Source organism: Pleurodeles waltl, chromosome 11, assembly GCF_031143425.1.
Source record: "Pleurodeles waltl isolate 20211129_DDA chromosome 11, aPleWal1.hap1.20221129, whole genome shotgun sequence".
In the NCBI taxonomy this organism is placed as follows: Eukaryota; Metazoa; Chordata; class Amphibia; order Caudata; family Salamandridae; genus Pleurodeles; species Pleurodeles waltl.
In genome coordinates, this window is record NC_090450.1 from 126,676,229 (window position 1) to 126,700,261 (window position 24,033).

General features: G+C 45.0%; 1 protein-coding gene across 6 annotated transcripts in view; it reads left to right on the forward strand.

The window, feature by feature from the left end:
* The window catches only part of TRIM59 (tripartite motif containing 59), a 48,697-nt gene that overhangs the window by 13,777 nt on the left and 10,887 nt on the right, over nt 1–24,033 (forward strand). The window contains exon 1 of one of the 6 annotated variants that reach the window (XM_069213248.1): nt 3,026–3,044. The exons of the other annotated variants lie outside the window; for them this stretch is intronic. Coding sequence (XP_069069349.1) covers nt 3,039–3,044 — 6 coding nt within the window. The 5' untranslated portion in view covers nt 3,026–3,038. Of the gene's footprint in view, nt 1–3,025; nt 3,045–24,033 lie in introns of those variants that run through there. 6 annotated transcript variants of the gene reach the window in all.

Sequence of the window (24,033 nt, forward strand, 5' to 3'; positions counted from 1 at the left end):
TATACTTCCATAGAGGGTGATACTATGCTTTTAATATGAAGACTGGCACTTTCTTTTTAGCACGGTTGGTATACTTTTAAGTCCGTCCGTCCTTCCATGCAGTGTCAAATTGGTGCATGTTGACATTGTTGGTGAAACATTACACGAGAACCAGTGCAATTTCTTTTATCCTTCTGCAGTCATTGTTGTTTCCATCTTTGTACTTGTAAAGTATATAAAATTACCGAGATAAGAATAGTAATTAAATATATGTGAAAGTAGCTTATTGTGCTTTGTTCCATACGTGAGAAATATGAAAACAGTTATACAGGGGGAGAACCTGGATGGGCTCACGCATTCTGGGAAAGAGGTTTATACAATATCAGGCAAGCTGGTAAAGTTATGTATCGTTTAAAGTGTGATTACATTTTGTAGCAAATAGATTACCTGCACACATGCATGCGTGTATGCACACAGACATTCGAGTTCACACACACGTGCGTGCACGCACACTTTCTCCAACCGCCCCTCCCCCCAAACCTCCCATCACTTATCTTTGAAATATTTTTATATTGGTTTGAAATGCACAATGGCTAAAGAAGGCCACGGGGTATCATCATCGAGTTGATAGAAATAGTTTTCAAATGTACGACGCGCGGGCAGCCTTACAAATTAACAAGTTCATTGGTATTGTATCCTTTAAACGTTGAAGTTCAATTAACTGAGTCCCCATGCACTGAATACATTGTTTCTATTTGTATCTTCCACACCGAGTCTATTATTTGTATCGTTATCTATCGTTCTGAACGCATTATTACAGTGTTCCTAATGTGCGGTTCTGTGTGGTTTACAAGATTGACCAAACTCCGACAAGTCTGCTGACGGGAGGCAAAGTGATAAACAGGGCGAACAATGCCTCAACCTCGTAGTACACATCGTCCCATTCCCTGGATGCGAAGCCCTTTACTAGCAAGCCAGGCATGTCATTAGCGCCGCTGCGAGATTCCATTATCTGCCTGGGACCGACAAAAGGCAAAATAAGCCCTGTCAAGGCGTGAACCTTTGAGCTTCAGGTTTCTCAGGCGGCTGCTGTGTACAAAACACCAACACGCCAAGAGTCTAAAGCAGAGAGGGTTCTCGCTTGATAATCACTTTCTTGAAAATGAAATATATTTAAAGAAATACACATTTAGATTCTCGCAAGTTGTGGCTAAATAATACATGGTTTTGCTGTGCTGGAGGCATGCTTCTGGCGCACGAACCAACGGGGGGATGGTCGCGACGATGAGGGGAGGAGGGTGGGTGTATGTGTAAGCAAGAACCGGTAGGTCGGAGCACGCTATATAAAACGGCAGTGGCACGCAATTAAACAAAAAAATAATAAAGTTGGCGCTACAGCATTCCTAATGTGTGGCAGAGCGGTCACCCGTTTCAAAAATAAAATAAAGCCGTCCCTAAACAAAAGGTAAATAAACAAGCATTGGCAAAGCCAATAGGTCTCGCCGATGCAAGAGATATTGGCTTTGACAATGTGTTTTAGCCATGTTGTACAGCAGGACTGCTGTATGTTAGAATAAAAGCGCTATGAAGTGGCCACTTCTGGCGGAGTCACAGCTCTTTGTATTCCTAGAGCTGGTTGGTGGTGTAAACAGAGATCATGGATGGGAGGCAGAGCGGGAAGGAAGGGGCTCATGTGCATCTAGACAGGATTAAAAAAAAAAGTCCGTGCTCTCCAGATGTTGTGTAACGGGCAGGGCTGCGGACTTTAGAACTGGGGAACCACGTTTTAGTCTCTGCATCCGTTCAACAACCTGTGATTACGGGCAAATCACTTAGGGCCAGATGTACCAAGGGGTTTTACCCATTCTGTGTCTATGGAAAAATGCTTTAGTACATATGGCCCTTAATTTCCCCCATCTACCAAAAACATGAATGTGTTGTTGTGTATTGTAACTAGTGCTCATGAAAAGTACTCCATTACCTTCAAGTCAAGTTCCTGTCATATAAAAAGTGCAACAAAACACAACCTGTTGTTGTTTAAACCCTTCCCGATTTGCAGTGACAGTTTTGTTTTACATTGTGCTTTTGCACAACTTTTTTTTGTTGTTAAGATACTCATCCAACTCCGATCAGTAAAGTAAAAAAAAAAAATAGGTGTGATGACCCAGTCACTTTTGTAGACTTGCATGCTTTGTCTGAATTAGCAAAGTTAGTAGGTCTTTAAGCCACGGCCTCTTGACTTTGCTAATGCTTGTTGTGGCTCTTTGAAAACGAGTGGCCCTGCAGTCCTGGTGGGATGAAAACTCCCCAGTAACACAAAATTGACACATGATGTGAATAAGCTAGGGTGACCATATACTCCCTGAATGGCAGCAAGTCGACATACTGCCAGAGACCTGGAGATGTGGGGGTAATGGAGGAGCGGGGTCACTGTCATAGGATCTAAAAAAAGCTGCTGGAACACTGGATGGGAGGAGGACGGGTAGGAAGGGCGAAACACAGGGGCGGCTCTTCCATTAGGGTGGAGGAGCGTAGCCCTCCCCCCCCCCCCCCCCCACCTTCCCCATCCCCCCTGCCGGCAGCTGCAAAACCTTTACAAGGAAGCCATAATAAACCGTGCTTATAATAATTTCCCTGCAAAGGGGCAGGTATTGGGGGTGATGAGCTGTGAGGGGGAGGCACTCCCCTTCAGAGTGCATATGTATTTGGCCGGCCAACACAGTTGCGGGGCTGGAGAGAGCCTGCACAGGCTCCCAGTCGGCCTGGGAGTGCCCTGGCTGGGCGCCCCAGCCAATCCTGATGCTGCTCTAAGCAGCGTCAGGACAGGCTGGGAGCCTGTTCCTGTAGCAACGATGAAAAGGGGAGAGGTGCGGGTTGGTGGATCAGGTATGTTTACAAAACAAACAAAAAAAATAATTTTGTATTTATTACATGTTCCCCGTCCTCCCCTTGCGCCGCCCCAGCCCCTTGTCACAGCGAGCTGCGACTGGCGTAACAGGCAGACTGTCTGAAAGCTGCAAGGAGAGAGCTCTGCAACAAAATCAATCTTGTGTAGCAGAATGTCGGTATGTAGTTTATTTATTTTTAAATAATGAAATGGCATTAGCAAATTACAGAACAGAAATGGCATGAGGAGGCGAGTAATAAAATCGATATGTGAAGGAAAAGAAGCAACAGGGTTGGGGTGGGTGGTAGGGAGCTTGTAGAAACAGGAGCACTCGTTTTGAGTGCTCAAAAACAAAGGAAACTGTAGCTCTTAAGATGGGAGGGGTTGAAGGGCACAAGTACTTGGGGAAATCTCTTGGGTGAGGGCTAAACACAAGAAGAGGCATGACCATGCAGTCCATGGACAAATGGGCACAAAGAATACAAGACCAACAATGAAGTGAGCAAATAGTAAGTCTAGGGGCGGGCCAAAGCCCACAGATTATAAACAACATGTCTCTTTAAAAAGTGGCTGCTGTATAGCTTTAAAGTACTTGGCCGGTGCTCTCGGAGAGGGCTAATCACTGGAGCGATGGTGGTAACAGCAAATGGCAAGCCTTTGGGATGGTGGAACTCCCAGATGTAGACACAGCATGTCTCAGTTCGAGACATTGCATGCGTGCCATCTAGAGCAGAGACCTAAAAAATGACAGCCAGTGCCTCATGATAAATGCACACACGTGACCCAACACGGAGGCATGCATGCGTAAGGCCGCTGCATCCTCTTGTTGTCATTGTGTAACTTGTGGTTTTGTTTCACAGGGTGAATCCCATTGTTTTGGTATTAATGAAGGGGGCAAGCATAACGAGTATGCTTAACACCTTCTTTTACATTCACAGAGTGTATTGTTTCCGAGTACAGTCTGGTGAGAGCCATGCATACTGGCCTTTTTCCATGCAATTTGATAAACACTGTCAATCATATCTCCTAACTGAAGGCAAGCTAATGGGCTAAGAGATTTGCCAATATTTGCCTTACAAGTTCCACTGATGCTTAGAGGCAGGCCTGGGAGTTCTTATGTATGAATTTGATGTGGACAGCACTGTGAAGCTCACACCAGGAGGCCTGTGGAAAACTCAGTGGCCTCTGGGTGAGCTGGGGCACACTTTGTCTACCGTAGATTTTATCATCCTTCTTCTTACTGTGTTATGTGCATATCGACGCACACTCTGTTAATGCTACCTGTGCTGTGTCTGCTAGAAAAAGTTGTACTGCACCCGCCTGCACTGCACCTTAGCTATGCGAGGCAAACGTGCACTGTTGGTGCTAAGCTGTAGATGCTTAAGATATATGTGTAGGAAGTTGGCTCTGTATATACTATTTCAAAGTAAGAAATAGTGTGCACAGAGTCCCAGGGTTCCCCTTAGAGGTAAGATAGTGGCAAAAAGAGATAATTCTAATACTCCATTTTGTGGTAGTGTGGTTGAGCAGTAGGCTTATCAGAGGGTAGTGTTAAGCATTTGTTGTACACACACAGGCAATAAATGAGGAACACACACTCAAAGACTTACTCCAGGCCAATAGGTTTTTATGTAGAAAAATATATTTTCTTAGTTTATTTTAAGAACCACAGGTTCAAGATTTACAAGTAATACTTCAAATGAAAGGTATTTCACTCAGGTAGTCTAGGAACTTTGAATAATCACAATAGCATGTACAGTTTTGACAGAAAAGGCAATAAGCTATTTTAAATGTGGACGCAGTGCAAAAATCAACAGTTCCTGGGGGAGGTAAGTAATTGTTAAGTTCACAGGTAAGTAAAACACTTACAGGGTTCAAAGTTGGGTCCAAGGTAGCCCACCGTTGGGGGTTCAAGGCAACCCCAAAGTTACCACACCAGCAGCTCAGGGCCGGACAGGTGCAGAGGTCAAAGAGGTGCCCAAAACACATAGGCTTCAATGGAAACAGGGGTGCCCCGGTTCCAGTCTGCCAGCAGGTAAGTACCCGCGTACTCGGAGGGCAGACCGGGGGGGGGGGGGGGCGTTTTGTAGGGCACCGGGGGTGGGGGCGGGACACAAGCAGGCACAGAAAGTACACCCTCAGCGGCACAGGGGCGGCCGGGTGCAGAGTGCAAACAGGCATTGCGTTTTGTATTGGAATCAATGGGGAGACCCGGGGGGTCTCTTCAACGATGCAGGCAGGCACAGGGGGGGCTCCTCGGGGTAGCCACCACCTGGGCTAGGCAGAGGGTCGCCTGGGGGTCGCTCCTGCACTGGAGTTCGGTCCTTCAGGTCCTGGGGGCTGCGGGTGCAGTGTTGGTTCCAGGCGTCGGGTCCCTTGTTACAGGTAGTCGCGGTCAGTGGGAGCCTCTGGATTTCCTCTGCAGGCGTCGCTGTGGGGGCTGAGGGGGGTCGTCTCTGGTTACTCACGGGCTCGCAGTCGCCGGGAAGTCCTCCCTGAGGTGTTTGTTTTCCGCAGTTCGAGCCGGGGGCGTCGTGTGTAGAGTAGAAAGTCTCACACTTCCGGGGGGAAACGTGGAGTCTTTAAAATTGCTTCTTTGTTGCAGAAAGTTGCAGTTTGTCGAACAGAGCCGCTGTTCTCGGGAGCTTCTTGGTCCTTTGGATGCAGGGCAGTCCTCCGAGGCTTCAGAGGTCGCTGGTCCCTGTTGGATGCGTCGCTGTTGCAGTTTTCGTCGAAGTAGGGAGACAGGCCGGTGGGGCTGGGGCCAAATCAGTTGTCGTCACCGTCTTCACTGCAGGGCTTCAGGTCAGCAGTCCTTCTTCTTCTTTAGGTTGCAGGAATCTATCTTCCTTGGTCTGGGGGCCCCTAAATACTGGATTTAGGCGTGTGTTTAGGTCTGGGAGGGCAGTAGCCAATGGCTACTCTCCTTGAGGGTGGCTACACCCTCTTTGTGCCTCCTCCCTGTGGGGAGGGGGGCACATCCTAATCCTATTGGGGAATCCTCCATCCACAAGATGGAGGATTTCTAAAAGTAAGAGTCACCTCAGCTCAGGACACCTTAGGGGCTGTCCTGACTGGGGTGTGACTCCTCCGTGTTTTTCTCATTATCTCCTCCAGCCTTGCCGCCAAAAGTGGGGGCAGTGGCCGGAGGGGCTGGCATCTCCACTACCTGGGATGGCCTGTGGCGCTGTAACAAAGGGGGTGAGCCTTTGAGGCTCACCGCCAGGTGATACAGTTCCTGCAGGGGGAGGTGAGAAGCACACTGCCACCAGTGTGCATTTATTGTGCTGAGAAGTTTGATGCCAAACTTCCCAGTTTTCAGTGTAGCCATTATGGTGCTGTGGAGTTCGTGTTTGACAGACTCCCAGACCATATACTCTTATGGCTACCCTGCAATTACAATGTCTAAGGTTTGGCTTAGACACTGTAGGGGCACAGTGCTCATGCACGTATGCCCTCACCTGTGGTATAGTGCACCCTGTCTTAGGGCTGTTAGGCCTGCTAGAGGGGTGACTTACCTATGCCACAGGCAGTGTGAGGTTGGCATGGCACTCTAAGGGGAGTGCCATGTCGACTTAGTCATTTTCTCCCCACCAGTACACACAAGCTGTGAAGCAGTCTGCATGTGCTGAGTGAGGGGTCCCTTAGGGTGGCACAACATATGCTGCAGCACTTAAGGACCTTCCCTGGTCACCGGGCCCTTGGTACCACCGGTACCTTTTACAAGGACTTATCTGTGTGCCAGGGGTGTGCCAATTGTGGAAACAGTAGTACATTTTAGGTGAAAGAACACTGGTGCTGGGGTCTGGTTAGCAGGGTCCCAGCACACTTCTTAGTCAAGTCAGCATCCGTATCAGGAAAAAAGTGGGGGGGTAACTGCAACAGGGAGCCATTTCCTTTCAATAGTCTATTTAAATTAGACACAAGAGAGGTGCTTGTATAATGCACACCCTGAACTCACGTGTTGCAAAGTACTCTCACATGCAATAAGGTACAAGCATGGGCAAAGCCAATAAGTCTTGCCTATGCTAGAGCTATTGGCTTTGCCAATGTGTCTAGTCATGTTGTACACCAATGTGGCTGCTATTCAGCATGGCTAAACGTTAGTGACATAGAGGAACATGGATTAGAGTGTTGTAGATTGATGTTTTGCAGAGTGGGATAGTGTCATTGAGTGGAATGGTGTAGAGTGTCCTGGAGTGGCGTGGAGTAGCATAGAGTGTTGTAGTGTACCGTGAACATGAGTGTCATCGACTGAAGTTGCATAGAATGGAGTATTGTAAAGTGTAGTAAATTGCCCTACAGTGAAGTAAAGTGTCATAGAGTTAAGTGGCGTAGAGTGTTATAGAGTAGAGTGAAGTGGCAAAGTGAAGTAGGGTATGGTAGAGTGTAGTGTAGTAGTGTGGAGTGACGTAGAGTGTCGCAGAGTGTAGTAGTGTGGAGTGATGTAGATTGTCAGAGTTGAGTGTCATGCATAGTGTGTAATAGAGTTGAGTGGTTTAGAGTATCATACCGTGGAGTGGTGTAGAGTATCATGGAGTAAAGTGGTGTAGAGTGTTGAGGCATAGAGTGGAGGAAAGTGGTGTGTAGTAGAGTGTTATAGAGTGGAGTTGACTGCCATGAAGTGGTGTACAGTGTCAGAGTATCGTAGAGTGTTGTAGCGTAGAATGGCATAGAGTGGAGGAAAGTGGTGTGGTGTAGAGTGTCGTGGGGCAAAGTGGAGTTATGTAGAGTGTTGGGGTGTAGAGTGGAGGAAAGTGGTGTGTAGTAGAGTGTTATAGAGTAGACTGCCATGAAGTGGTGTACAGTGTCAGAGTATCGTAGAGTGTTGTAGTGTAGAATGGCATCGAGTGGAGGAAAGTGGTGTGGTGTAGAGTGTCGTGTGGCAAAGTGGAGTTGTGTAGAGTGTTGGGGTGTAGAGTGGAGGAAAATGGTGTGGAGTGTCATGGAGTGGACTAGAGAGTTGTGGAGTTTTGTGGCATAGAGTAGAATGTCAGAGTGGAGTACGTAAAATGTTGCAGAGTAGCGGGTCATAGAGTAGAGTGTAGTGGCCTGGAGTATAGTGTCGTAGAGTTGAGTGGTATTGTGTTGTGTTGTAGACAGTCGTGGAGTAGAATGTTGTAGAGTGGAGTTCCGTACAATGGAGTGCCATAGGGTGGAGTAAAGCGGTGTGGAGTAGTGCCGTAGAGTGCAGTGGTGTAGAGTGTCTGAGTTGAGTGGCATGGAGTGTCATACAGTGGAGTGGAGTATCGTAGCGTAGTGTGGCGTAGAGTTTAGTGTTGTTGAGTTTCTTGGAGTAGACTGTTCTGGCAAAGATTTGCAGAGTAGATTGGCTTAGATTGGAGTCGAGTGTCGTGGAGTGGCATAGAGTGGAGTGTCTTATGCATAGAGTCAAGTGGAATAGAGTTGAGTGTTCTGGAGTGGCATGGAGTAGAGTAAAATGGTGTTGCGTAGAATGTTGTAGAGTGTCATAACAGTACAGTTGAGTGGCGCAGAGTGGAGTAGAGTTGCTAAAGCATACAAAAAGTGATGGATAGAATGCTTGAAATAATCCCAGCCACATGTGATTACTTGAAACAACATCCCAATCCATTGTTATTTTGCATATAACGTCACCTCAGGCTGGACTCCGCTATCTGCAAATCAGTCTGCTGATGATCCCTAACTTGGATGAAACCGGTCTGGGGTTGCTAGTATTCCATTTCAGTGAGCACCTAGCAGTTTGGGCTGGACTGATTCCTTTGGAGCAGGGTCAAGACTGATTCACATTTGGCTGGGTCCAGACTGTCATGACATGGTGTGCAAAAAAAATAATGGACTGGGATGCAGCCCCAGGTAATTACCACTGGCTGAAATTAATTCTAGCATTCAGTGCGCAACTGTTTCGTATACTTCAGTGTGCCGCTCGAAGTTGGGTGGGTATGCCCAGACTTGGTCCCGTGCACAGCGTGTCACTGGACTCAGCCTATACCTGGCTGATTAGCCCTGACTAGGGTGAAACTAGTCCTGTGCTGCTTGCATTCCGGTTCAGTGAAGGCCTGGCAGTTTGGGCTGGACTGTTCGCATTGATCAGGATCAAGACTGATTTGCATATAACTAGGTCCAAACTGAGGTGCCATTGTGTGCAAAGCAACGATGCACTAGGACGTGGCTGTGACTAATTAACAAGATAAATTCAAGCATTCCGTCTATCACTGTTTTTATACTTTAGAGTGAAGTAGACAGGCATTGATTAGAGTGTCGTAGAATGGAGTGGTGAAGAGTTTTGTGGAGTGGCATAGCGTAGAGAGGAGTAGTGTGGATTGTCATGGAGTAGAGTGGTTTGGAGCGTTGTGAAGTGTCAGAGTTGAATAAAGTGGCATCACGTAGATTGGTATAGATGGGAGTGTCGTAGAGTACAGTGGGGGTGTTGTGGAGTAGAGTAAAGTGGAATTGTGTGGATTAATATGATGTGAGCTTGATGCTTCTTTCTGTGTCACTCTAAAAAGATGAAACCAGAGTGTTTGCGTGGCACTGACCAATAAAGACAGAGATGCAAAGAAATAGTAAGTAATGGGTGGACAGTAATCCCTTATGTGATAGAGACTTCTAGTTGCAGTTTCTTTACCTTCGACTTTTCCCCTAGGCGTCAGACTGGATCCGGAGCTTTTTTCTTTGAGCAGTACCCCTGCACGTCAATAGGTGTCGTCAGTCGAATCCATGTGTGTCATTGGCATTGTTGTCGCCGTGATGATGTCTGGAGTAGTACACAGATGCCGTCTCAGCGCAGTACGCTGATCCTGACGTCAACCCAATCCTCATCCTTGATGACTTGGAGTCTGAATGGTGTCATCCGACGCCGACTCTGCCTTTAATGGGGCCTATTCACCTCAGGTTGGATTCTGACCCTTTTTATTAGGAGTATGAATTCGGGGAAGGATTGGAGGGATCCCTGGACCCATATGAATACCAGGATGACCCTATTTTGGACTGGGCACAGGAATTGGGTGAGGCCAGTGGACACTTGTCCAGGCACTGGCATGCTGTCTCCTCCTACCGTGGCTATGGCGGAAGGAGCAAGTTATTCTACGTGGTCAGTAGGCGGCTGAGGTCCTTGGCCTTGAGCTGCCTACTGTTCAAGTCAGGTCAAATCTCCTGACGGAGGTGCTTCAGCCAGGAGCTTCCACATCTGAGCACCTTCTGTCATTCAATGAAGCCCTCACTGATGTCCTATTGGGTACTTGGTCCAGACCCAACACAGGGGCTCCTGTGAACAGGACTATTGTACGCTGCCATCGGCCCTCCCCGAATGACCCTAAATTTCTGTCCCAACACCCCACACCTTGACCCTTGACACCCAGGCATCCTCTTCCTCGGGCGCATTCCCTTTCGCGCTCTCGGGTAGGGAATCAAAAAGGCTGGAACAATTTGGGAAGAAGATGTTTTCTTCCACCAGTCTTGCGCTGCAGTCCTTTTGGACTGCTATACCCACTCTCTGTGGAATACGGTCACGCAGGTTCTGCCACAGATACTGGAGGAGGCCTGTGCTATAGTCTCCCAAGCTGTCACGGATGGGAGATATGTGACAAAGTTCACGATAAGAAGTGGACTGGACACGACCGACTCTCTAGGTAGATCGTTTGCAACAACGGTGGCCTTGAGGCATCATGCCTGGTTGCAGACATCTGTTTTTTTGAGGGATGTCCAACCGACTCTTATGGACATGCCATTTGATGGCTCCCATCTCTTTGGAGACAAGGCAGACTCGGCTTTGGAGAGGTTCAAGGACTCCCTAGCTATGGCTCAGTCCCTCGGCCTTTCCACTGCTCCTTGCCCCCAACAAGTCCGCTTTTTGCCCCATTCGTGGCCACGGAAGGGGCTCCCTGTCACATCCCCCTCCCAGCCACCGTGCCACCCATGCTTTTCAGCCACTGCGTGGCCTGGGACAAGGAATCCCATGTTGGCGTGGGACAGGGAACCAGAGGTCTGCTCAGTTCACCGCTGCCCCCGCTGCAGCCTCCAAACCCTCCTATTCCGTTTCCTCACTCCGATCCAGTTGGCCACCGGATTCGCCATCACCTGCCCCACTAGGAATCCATCTCTACGGACAGGTGGGTTTTGCAGATCGTGCAAAGGGGCTACTCCCTCCCCTTCGTTTCTGCCCCACCAGCCATGTCTCCATAAGTCAGCCATATTCTGGAGGATCATTTGGCACTTCTGTGCCAGGACGTTGTGGCTGTCTTGGCCAAGGGAACCATACAGAAGGTCCCTGCGCCAGAAGTAGGTCGTGGTTGTTATTCCTGCTACTTTCTGGTGCCCAAAAATGACTAGGGCTTACGTCTTATCATAGATCTTCGAGACCTTAATTACTTCCTCGAGAAGAAGAAATTCAAAATGCTCACCCTGGCTCTGGTCCTGTCTGTCTTGGACCCAGGAGAATGGATGGTAGCGTTAGACTTGCAGGACGCTTATTTCCACATTCCCATCCTGCCTGCCCACAGATGTTACCTACGATTCATGGTAGATCACAAGCACTTTCAATTTACCGTGCTCACCTTCGGCCTTACCAGCGCCCCTCAGGTGCTCACCAAAGTGATGGCAGTGGTTGCAGCTCATCTGCGCAGGGTGGGGGTTTCAGTATTCCCCTACCTCGATGACTGGCTGTTGAAGGCGGACTCACCCCAGAAAGTCATCTCCAACCTTCAGACTACGGTGAACCTCCTGCACATGCTGGGGTTCACTATAAATGTGCCAAAGTCACACCGGACTCCCTCTCAGACGCTCCCTTTCATCGGAGCTGTTCTGGACACACGGCAGTTTCATGCTTATCATCCTGAAAAGCGAGTCCAAGATATTCGGACTATGATTCTGATCTTTCAGCCTCTGTCTTGGGTTTTGGTGGGACTGACTCTGAGGCTGCTGGGCCTCATGGCTTCCTGCATCCTGCTAGTGACACATGCCAGATGGCATATACAGGCTCTGCAGTGGGACTTGAAGTACCAGTGAGCGCAGCATCAGGGAAAACTCCTCAACATGGTCCAGATCTCGGAGGGGACTGTGAAAGACCTGCAGTGGTGGCTTTAGAATCCGCATTGGGTCCACGGCAGATCCCTCTCCCTTCCCTAGCCAGATCTACCGATAGTGACAGATGCATCCCTTCTGGGATGGGGCGGCCACATGGGAGAGGCAGAGATCAGAGGCCTCTGGTCTCCAGCAGAGTCTGGGCTTCATATCAGTCTTCTGGAGCTCTGGGCAATCAAGGTTGCGTTGAATGCATTTCTTCCCTCTCTCAAAGGGAAAGTAGTGCAAGTGTTCACGGACAACTCTACCGCCATGTGGTACTGCAACAAACGGGGGAGTAGGGTCCTGGACCCTTTGTCAGGAGGCACTACGCCTCTGGACATGGCTGGAACATCAGGACATTACCCCGGTGGTTCAACATCTGACAGGCTCTCTGAGCACCAGAGCAGACAAAATCAGCTGTCGATGCATAGCCAATCACGAATGGCGTCTCCATCCGGAGGTGGCGCAAGGTTTCTTTCAGAAGTGGGGAGAGCCTTGGTTAGATCTGTTCGCCTCCGCCAAGAATGCATAATGTTAGCTGTTTTGCACATTGGAGTTTCCACGGCGGCACTCGCTCTGAGATGCTTTTCGTCTTGAGTGGAACTCAGGCCTTCTTTATGCCTTTCCGTCTTTACCACTTCTGCCCAGGGTTCTCAAGAAGATCAGGAACGACCGGGCTCAAGTTATCTTGGTGACTCTGGACTGGGCACGGAGAGTATGGTATCCCGAGCTATTGAGCATGGCCACAGATCCTCTACTCAGACTGCCTCTTCGGGAGGATCTTCTTCACGTAAAAAATGGTGTAAACTGACGTCAGCACGCCGGCGAGGACCTCTTATTGCCACAATGACATCAGACGGAGCCGCGTGGAGTAAGGCAATTGTGACGTCCTTGCTGACCTACAGTGCTGGAAAGAAGTTTCAGTTGAATGCTGCGCATTGGGAGAATTTATTAGGTGAGGAATCCACAGGTAGCTAGTGTATCCACCAGAAAAAGCGTTACTGAAGGTAAGTAACTTGTTCATCGGCTAGTTCGGCCTTTATTAGCCCTCACTCTAAGTCTCAATCGACTCCTTAAAGGTCTCACCCACTTATTTCCTCCCACTCCATTTATCATGTCTCAGTGGGACCTCAATCTTGTCCTTACTTTCTTAATGTGTACTCCATTCGAGCCGATGCACAATTGCCCTTTACGGCTCCTCACTTTCAAGACTGTTTTTCTTGTCGCCATCACTTCTGCTCGCAGAGTGAGTGATTTTCAGGCTCTTTCTTCAAAGCCCCGGTACTTGTCTGTGTACCCTTACAGAGCGGGGTTACGCACTAAGGCATCTTTCCTTTCCAGGGTTGTTATGCCTTTTCATGTAGGCAGTCCATCACCTTGCCTACTTTTATGTGCCCCCACATCCTTCTCATGAGGAGGAGAGACTCCACCATCTGGACCCAAAAAGAGCATTGGCGTGCTATATATATCAAACTAAAGTTTTCCAGGCTGACGATCAACTCTTTGTTGGATATGTGGGTGCGAAGAAAGGGAAGGCAATGCAAAAATGTACCATCTCTCTATGGGTACTTCTTTGCATCAAGATGTGCTACGCTTTGGCCTAGAAGCAACCCCCTGAGGGCGTGCGCGCTCATTCCACCAGAGCAACTGATGCTTCCACTGCGTTAGCACGCGGAGTTCCTGTCCTGGATATCTGCCAGACAGCTACGTGAGCATTCCTGCACACGTTTGCTAAACATTACTGCTTGACACTCAGGTCCGTTGGGACAACTACTTTGGTCGTTCGGTCCTACAGGACTTTCTAGTATGATCTTGGCAGCCCACCTTTGAGGATGGCATTACTTGGGTATCTATTCTAAGGTAAGAAATCCACAACTAGAAGTCTCTATCAGATGTACAAATTACTTACCTTTGGTAACAATATATCTGGTAGAGACATATTCTAGTTGCAGATTCCTTACCGGCCCACCCATCCTCCCCGCTTGCGAACTGATTTCTAGGGACAGGGATTCCCCATTCAGGACCTTAGCTCTGGCGCACCAAACTCCGTGTTCTCCGCGGCTCTGCGCTTTGGCGTGGAAAGTCGTTAGAAGAAACTGACGTCACTGCGCTGAGGCATCATCTATGTACTACTCCCTACGCCATCACGGTGACTCCCATGCCAACAACGACCGCGGAGTTGACCAACGCCTCCTACCGAAGCGCAAGCTTATTGCTCAAAGAAAAAATTGCCAGATCCAGTCTGACACCTGGGGGTAAAATTCTAAGGTATGGAATCTCCCAGGTATATCGTTACCGAAGGTAAGTAACTTGTACTTTAGGTTTGTTTAAGATATAAAAAGATATTGAAGAGACAGCCCATGCGTGCTGCCTCAGGCGAGACCTATAAAGGAAGCATAGTGTAAAAAATATTTGCTTAGGGTCACACAGTTGTATCAAGCGGGGAAGCCGAGAAAATTCCTGGGTTTCATGATTCATGTTATAGCATTCAGTCTGTAGAGGAGTATACATTTCCCTCTGCTGTTTTACATCAAAGTTAATGTTTTTTTCTTAAATTTTTGGCCCATTGGGTTAGAGCATAAGTGGCAGGCAGAAGCCACATTAAAGCTCGGCTTGTTTTAGCCTGGAGGGTCCAAGAGGGCCTCAAGCTGAAAGATAGACAGGCATCTGTAATGGCCTGGCCAGAGCTTTCAGTGCATCGTCTACTTCTATCATGCAGGTATCTCTGAGGAGACCAAAAGTTGGAGTAAGGCATACAATAAAGCCAACTTTGAATTCCTGGCAGTGAGACACAGAAAGTTAACAACTGTCTTTGTAGTGCTGAGTTTACTATGGCTTCCAAAGTCCCTTTAGAGAACCTGGCCATTGAACTATATTATCCAACTTTGTTTCCGCAAGCCTTCACAAAATAAAATGTTGGTTTGGAATGGAGACATTCTGATACTATTAATAAGTGTAGCTTCTTCAGCATGGCAAATATAATTGTATCATTCCAGCAATGATTGGGTCACAACTGCCTCTCAAGAAAAAATGTCGAATTTCAGATTAATTCTCTCAGGGAAAGTCGACCCATGCAACCTCAAAGTGGGTCTCCATCTGCTTCTCTCAGTCACATTGGGTGATTCGTCTGACATAGTAACTAAACCCAAGTCCCTTAGATGGAAACTTCCTTTGCTGTTCTGGCCATCCTTAGGGAGGTGATTACCCAAACCTAATACTAAAACTGAAAAGGGTGCTCATCAGAACAGTCGACAATCACATTTTGGCCCAAAGCAGTGGGGCTTAGCTCCACAGAACTCATCCTTGCCATTTCTTTCCTCTACATAAAAACTTTCATCTGGGAATAGGACCTCTCCGTTGGGCACTGAACATCAGCAGTGCAAGAACACATAAAACACAAACTGCTAGCTCAGGCCATTGCTATAACTTTCCCAGCCAATAAAGATGTGCTGTGTGTTGGCTGCCCTTCGACCTATTCACAGTACCAGGTACAGATGGAGTCACACTCATACAAATGATAAAAAATAAATTGAAGTTTTTCACAATCTAGACAAAGTTCTCCTTTCCAGACGGTGCACAGAGTACAATAAAGAAGCTTTTTTATTTTCAAATCACATTCTTGAGGAGACAGCGGATCACATCTCTTTTTACATTGCTGCATATAATAAGTCCCAAACCTTTCTTCTACAGTTATCCAGCAGTGAATATGTCACAGGGAATAGCTGTTGCCTTCTTCTCAAGCATGACTTCCAAGTCAATTCAATTGTACACTTGGTTGATGTATGTGGTTTAGGATTTGAACTTTTATTTTGTGATTTACTGTAGTCAAGTTCTCTTTTACAAATCATAGAGAGGAAAAGCCATAGAATAGAAAACACTGTGACGAACTACATGGGATGGCTGAGTCAAGCTGTTCTGATCTATAACACTCCTACTGCTAGAGCATTGGTTTAGGAAGATATAGGGTGGGTCAGAGCTAGCCTGGCCTGAAGGGAAGGGAGGGCGAAGAACATGGAACTCAAGAATTTTTAGAAAAACATTTTGACGTTTGTAACCATTAAGTTTTTCAAGAATTAGCAGCTTGTACTCGCAGTGAAAATCTGTTCTATGTCCTCCCACCATGGCAACATAGGTTTGCTGGGACCCCAAAGCAATATATGGGAAAGCTAATATTGCTTACCTCTGCAGTGTTGCGGTGCTGGGAGTGCACATCTGGTTGTCACTAGTTCCCCTGCCCAGCCCTAAAACAACAGTTGCGAACCAGCATGCCTAACCCAACAGGCAGTATGGTCCCTACATTGTTATACAGCTGATGTTGCATACCTGTCATCTACATAGTGCGGTCTGCCTTACCCCAACAGGCAACATGCCCTCCAGCCTCAAAACAGCAGTCTGTTGAACACTAAACCCTGTAAGCACTAACAGTAAGCAGTGGTCTGCTATCACTCCAAGTCCAGCAGGTACGTAGGGCATAAAGTGGTCTACCTTTAATACAAGTATGCCAGGCCTTTAAGGTATGGAGCTTCTTCTTGGGATCCTGAGCCGACCAGGTGCTTAGGGAAGGGAGTTTCCTCTCAAGATCCCACACCCAGTAGGCATTTTAGACAGGAATGCTAAGGTGGTAAGAGAAGCAGCAATTGCTACTCGGAACCCCGATCCATGCATAGGCACGCCACCTCACCTTATGTCCAGTGGTATGTCTTGTCACCTCAAGGTGCAGATGGAAGTAGCTGCAAAAGGAGGCTCCTTTGTAGGGCTGTAGGCATGCAGCGATCTGTCTTTTAAGTTTACACAACAGTGGCCCCTGCTGTGCAACACTAGCACAGGTAGCACTGATGGCAGTGGGGGCGAGGGTTTTATGTTTTTTGTGGCACTCTGCCTAGCGATTTTTGGTTTGAACCACCGAAAAAACAGATTTTTATCCAGTGGGTATTTACTGTAAAAAATCAATCAAAACTAAAAACCGAACAGCCTGCCTAGGTGACATTGCTCTGTCCCACAGTACTTTAAAAGAGAACTTGGGACACCTCCTCCCAAAGGTGTTGGCTGTGTTACGTGGGGATAACTGACATAGATGGCAACCGAGTGCCAAAATTACCTGTCCTCTGTGGTCTACTTACAGCACAAGGGAGTTTATTGAAAGGTTTGCATGCCGTAAGAAAATATCCTATGTATTCTTGCCCATCCCATTTTCCAGAAAAATGTGAGAGCTTTCTTGAGCCCTACTGATATTAAAGGAACTTTTTGGTCAACTTTGGAGCCACAGTTGGCCACTTGGCAGCTGCAACCTCCAAAAATTTTTCCAAGAAGGTTATATGGACTGTGTAGTGTCCAATATCCTTTGATTTATTTAAATCAGGCACTTTACAAAGCACCTGTACTGAAGACCCCAGACTGTGGTCACCACTGTGAGAACTGAAAGTACAGCTCTGGGTTGGAAAGGAGAGGGAAGCTACAAAGTGTGGTGTTCAGATATTTTATTATTATCTTTATACATTTTGTTTTTCCCATTATGAGATGGGGTGGGTGTTTTTATAAGGGTGGTGTGGGTGGGAGACATCAAGTCTGTGTGTACGAATATATATATATATATATATATTTATTTATTTAATATTGTGCTAGGGTGAGGGAGGGGAGGGTGCTTTAGATGGTGGTAAGGGAGGGTGACAGGACACCAAGTTTATTTTGCATATATCGGTGAGGGGTGGTAATAAAGAGGGCAGTGGTGATGGGTGGCAGGACAACAGGTTAATGCTGTTTTTAAACCACAGCAAGGTCTTAAGTATCTGGGACCATGTTGTGCATAGTTTGATAGTCACTTTTCTATCCCTTTGCTTTGATAAGCCTGAAAATCTTCTTGCTACCGGTAAAAGCAAAGCTAATACAACTTTATAGTTCAGCAAGAGATGAATCTAGGCTGGTGGTGGTTTTAGATAGGCCTACAGTCATGACATATATGTAGATTTGCACAACATCTAATATGGAGCCACACCTGTCATGAATTGTGAAACCAGAACATAGATTCTGTTTAACCAGTTTAAGGCTGAATATGGTCCATCATTTAGTGGCCTTTCCTGTCTATGGTACCTGGCATGCCTCCCTTCCTCTATGTCCCTGTGATGGGCTAACCAAGCAATCTACTTTGCACTTTGTGTTTTTTTGCATTCGGCCTGCTTCGCCAATGTTAAGTTTTCTGCACCCCATTCTGTTACAATAACATTGTATATCATACAAAAAGGGGCTGATTTACTTACAGTTTATGTCGACTGTTGATGTATGTATGGAAGTCCTTAGTTATATAATTGCTGCTATTACCATAAGAATGGGCTATGCTTTTTAATGTAGAATCTTGTTTTTATTCTCAGCGAGAGCCCCTGTATTACTGTACGTGTAACAATGAATTATTACTTGTTGTATCATTGATAGATTTTATGAATTTGTTTTAATGATTGTTTTTAATTTCATATATACGTGCGTTAATGGGCAAATGTTTTCTGCCGAATAAAGATTGACTTGACTTGATATACTCCAGTCTCATGGATTTTGCAACCTGAGACATGGCATAAAGCCAGCAATTTTGTTTTACAGTTTTCAAAGGTAATCAGTCGTCCAACAATTTGGTCCTTTGTTGGCAAGCGTACACTCGTATTGTGTGGTAGCCTGGCTGCCGTGATCTCTGCAGAAGATCACCAATTGGGCTAACACATAGTACAAGCAGACACTTGCCAACATTACCTTTGAAAACTGTAAAATGACATGGCCCGCTTTATACTATGTTTCTGGTTACAAAACCCATTGGATTGGAGTATATCAGTAGGAAGAAAAGCTTACATGAACTATATATTTGTGGTTAGCAAAATCTTATTGGCCCAAAAGAAGTCCTAAGAGGACGAAACACATTAGCTACAATTGAATTGATTTCCATTGTGAAGCATGAACAAATAAAGATGGAATTACTGATAATCTCAAGGACTCTTCTTAATCACACTTGACAGTTTACATTGTTGCATTCCTTCTTGTGATTGCAGTGTTTGTTACACATGTTCATAGTGCAGGGTTGCATTTATCTTTTTTATCTGGAGAGCTTGCTGGCCATATCATTCAAATTTTCCAGCACTGCCCTTTCACACTGTGACCTGGTTCTGAAGCCTAAGTCACTGTAGTCCCTTCTGAAACAGCCCAAGTCATGCTGTTCACCAGTCAATATTATCCTAGAGTGAATTATGGACTACCTGGCCTTACAAGACAGCATGCTATACATACTTAGCGTATTACTACCTCAGTCTGGTGGTTGCAGGATGCCCTTAGTCTAATGAGATTTTTGCATATCACTGCTTCTGGCAAGAATCTGAGTGAGAAACATTTCAGTGGCTTCAGTGGCCTCTGATAATAGGCACCATCATCTTCTTAAACAATCTGCCACACCTGGACTTAGTCAACATGAAAGTTCAATATCAAATAACATTCCAGAATTAAATGTAAAGTGCAATGGATTTCACAATAAAAACTGACAAGTGTGAAAGCCACAAAGGTTTATGAAATGTTTAAGGACATTACAAAGAGAAAAATCACTGGGAAAGGTTCAGTTAGTTAATTATTTGTTATAAATGAAAGTGTGGGTGTGACTAGCCTTATATTTCTTTTATAATATTATTATTTAAAAGGTGTCACATATAGGATAATCATCAATTACTCTTAGAGGTCGACACAAATCTTTGGACTCGGATAGGAGTGCGATACTGTCCTAAAAAACATTTAACAACAATTCAAAACATTTCCAAACAATAGCACTTGATTATAGAGTCATTACTTTTTCATGCACCATGACCGATGTGGCCATGAATCACCACACCAGTTTAGTAAGTTCAAAACATTTACTACCCTAAATCAACAATGCTAAAGTCACGGAAATCACGCAAAGAACCAAGTGACACAAGTACAGAAATAACACAGGCTGACCAAAACATCTAAAGAACCTTAACCTACCTAGAAAACGTATCAACAAACATTCAAGAATAACAGCACTAAATAACAATAAAAGAATGAAAGAAACTGCATACATTTAGTTAACATAGATGAATCAATAACGAATCATTTTCATTTGATCTAATTTTGAATATGACATCCTTAACAATTACACTAATTAGAGGTGCAACTTGGTACATACATGCAAGAAGAAAAAGCAGACAAAAATTAATTTGGAAAATATCTAGCTATAGGGCGCTAAACAAAAAAAAAATGCGGTTCGATTTCTAAAAATAAGAAAACGCAAAAACTGAAAAAATAACAAATGCACATTTTGTTATACCTCTCCTCAGTGGATTTGATCAGCAAGCAGCAAAGTCTTCATCAGTAGAGCATCTTTATTCTTCATTCGAACAGGACATGAACAGGGGACACAGTTCAGTAATGTTTGGCCTTATATCTGAAACATCAATGACAGAAAGCTAAGGACACCGCATGTCATTTCACTAGCTGATAAAGTGTTAATTCTAAGACTCTGAAAGTCTGAGATAACAACTAAGCAACAACTGAACTTACATCATTTAAAATTTGCAATATTAAAACCCTAGAAAGCAACTAGCTAGGATGCCATTGGACAGTCTTTGGTGTGGTTTAGGTCAGTGGTTTCCAACCTGTGGTCCGGGAAGCCTTCTCAGGGGACCCGCGACTGCTTAGAAAATTAAAAAATATTAACAAATTAAGTCCCCAGCTTCCAGTAATGACTCAGGCGGGGGTGACCGGATTACAATGATGATTCAGTGGGGGTCCCTGGGTTTCAATAATGTTAAAATGGGGGTCCACATAAATCAAAAGGTTGGGAACCACTGGTTTAGGTCCTAACCAATAAGCTTTACTCCACATTTCAGAAGTATCTATTCTTAATTTTCTGGGTTCATGATTGGACCATCTTCTTTTGCTCCCAGTCACCAGTTTCTGCAGTAGAAGACAACTGTTGGAAGTTATACATGAGCACTGAAGACTATTGTTCCTGGGAGACAAACAAATGTTACAACAGAAGAACATAACTTTCCACAATATGTGAATTACACAAGATATTGAAAATCTATCTGCCTAATACATTTGAGGCGTTTATGAAAGGTCAGCAAACAGTGAACACTGAATTTCAGGAAACCGCTGAGACAGAGACATTGCACAGGCCTTTAAACATAAAATTAGCTTTAGGTACATTCATGTAGATATAAATTTAATTAACAATTTAATTCACATTTAAACATAATAATCATTTAATTCAATCACATTAGTGTTCATATTAATTCATATTAATAATTACAAAACATTTTCACATTAAACGTTAATATTTTTCTATTTACGTGTATTGTTTATGGTGTCTGCCACTTTTGCCATTTTACATGATGCACTTTCTAAAACACACATTTTACTCTATTAATTAGTACTTTAATATTCCAAAATGTTATTAATTAACTTGCTCTCTAACAAAAGAGTGAAGCTCAGAATAAAATGCAAATCTTGATGTAGCAGAGCAGCTTATAATGCAGCTCATTGAATAGGTTTTAAATTAGAAGTCGGTCTGACAGAGTGCCACCTGCTGAAGTTCAGGAGAAAGAGCACTAAACACTGTGTGAAGTCCATTTTTATAGGGTAAAATACAATAAAACTATACATTTTTTGGTGTAAATGTGTAAAGACCCATAACCCGACCCAATCTTAATAGAGAATGAACGATGCAGTTTGAAATTACATTTATGAGGACTGTCCCTCAGATGTTTACAATACAGTTCCCATAAATAGTCTTCCTATGACACATTAAGGTTGGTACAAATTCTGTTACAAATCAAATTTACGTTCTCAGGAGAATTACATTAGAATCCCAATAGGTGAAGTCTTGAGAAAGCATTCTCTTGCTAACCCGGCATGAGAATGAAATTTGAGAACAAAGCATTGTGTTGTATATGAGAGAATGACATTCTGTTTTATACCATTGACTACAAAATATCACTTCTATGCTGAATGCACAGCGTGTAAAGGACAGAAAGATGACTATGTAGGAACAAGATGGCGACAGGCAGCAACAACAATTTTGAAATCAAGGCCTACATTATTCGTGTTAAAATAAAAACAGTTTCTTATTAAAATGTCTCTCATTAATTATGTTACTCAAGCCATATTAAGACAAAGATACATTTTCACAAAAATTCCTTAACCAGAGGCATTTTAAATTTGTCATAACGATTGCTTATTGGAGACAGCAAGGCAAAATTGTTAACATATGTAATAGAAATATCCAGTAGGAATGATTATAATAAAACATACATGCTGTTTTAGGATTGTGGGCTAATTGGCATACTATGTCATAGAGCAGTTGTGACATCATTGCTTACTCATAATTGGGAATGTACTGTTGCCACAACCTTGAAATGTTTCCACTGCTAGGCCTACTAATACAGCTCCATCATTTCCTTTAGTTGAACACTGAATTACTGAACAGTACCATGACAGTAATCAGAAGATTTTGGGACAATAACGTTTGTGGTGTACGCTGACTTTCATGGAGTGCATCTTAGAAGGACTTTTTGGCTCATGCCAAGCTAAAAAAAGGCCATATGGCATCTCTGGAACAATTTCCTAAGGTCAGCAAGGTTGACAAAGAGGGCTGCCCACAGCATCTAATTTTAAAGAGCAGCCTGAAGATGGGGGCAAAAGGCTGCCGCCGATCCCCTACCTCAGAAGAACGCATGAGAAATCTAGTGGACAATCACATCTTTTCGCCATCTCAGGAGACTTTGAGGAGACTCTGCACGTTCCCCTCCAAGGGTAGAACTGAGACGATGATAGTTGATGGACATCGGGAACCCGTCATTCGGAATAATAAAAAAAAGGTGGTGGGACAACCCTTGGACATTACAGTCCACCGGAAGAGTAAAACAATGGAAATAAATTGCCTTCAGTACTACAACACTGGAAGTAAAAAGAAGGTAGTAGTAATGTTCTCCTCCTGTAACGGCAACCAGTCTGAGAATGAGAATAAAACATCAGTCATTACTTACAAGGTTAGTGCTATCGTTTTGCAGGATAAAATAGTAATAAAGTGAAGTTTTGGGTTCCAAAATTTGAAATGTTAATCTGTCTCAACAGCAAAGTAGTTGGCAATATGATCCTAGAAGAAGCCACATCATTAATTGTAACACCTTGCACATAGAATGGTGTGACCAGTAATGCAGCGAGTTAAAATCTTCTCTTTCAATGGTATTGAAAACGAGGAATCTCTGTCTTGAGGGGGGTAACACCTAAAAGCATTAAGGCAGAAGTACAAGCATCTTGTCAAATATTTTTTAAAAAGTCTGCCGCAAGTTTAGGCTTGTCAGGCACTCTAGGAAACTCTTAGAAGCAAACAAACAGGTGCTTCTGAGAGCTAGTAAGATGGGGATGGCCAAGAAAATTGAAGAGCACTGTCATGTCAGCTTCATGATTCAACTACTTTTCTTCACTATACAGTTGTATGAGCTATAGTAACCTAGGGCCAGATGTAGCAAAGGGTTTGCGCCTCGCAAACAGCGAAAAACGCCGTTTGCGAGGCGCAAAAGCCTCTCTGCTATGCAGAAATGCATTTTGCGAGTCGGATCCGACTCGCAAAATGCATTTCCGACTCGCAAATAGGAAGGGTTGTTCCCTTCCTATTTGCGACTTGCAATGCCATTCAATTTCAATAACAAATCGAAGTTATCATCCACTTGAAGTGGATGGTAACCCAGTCGCAAACGGGAAGGGGTCCCCATGGCACCCCTTCCCCTTTGTGAATGGAAAAAACCGAAACTAAAGGTTTCGTTTTTTTTTTTTCCAAGTGCAGCTCGTTTTCCTTTAAGGAAAACAGGCTGCAGATGGGAAAAAAAAAAACTGCTTTATTAAAAAGCAGTCACGGACATGGTGGTCTGCTGACTCCAGCAGGCCACCATCCCCGTGAGTGGCCATACTCGCAGTGGGGTCGCAAACTGCGAACACACCTCATTAATATTAATGAGGTGGGTTTTTGTGACCCCATTGCGAGTTGCAGAAGGTGTCTGAGACACCTTTCTGCATAGCAAATTGCGACTTGCAATTTGCGAGTCCGTGCGACTCGCAAATTGCAAGTCGCGATTTGCTTT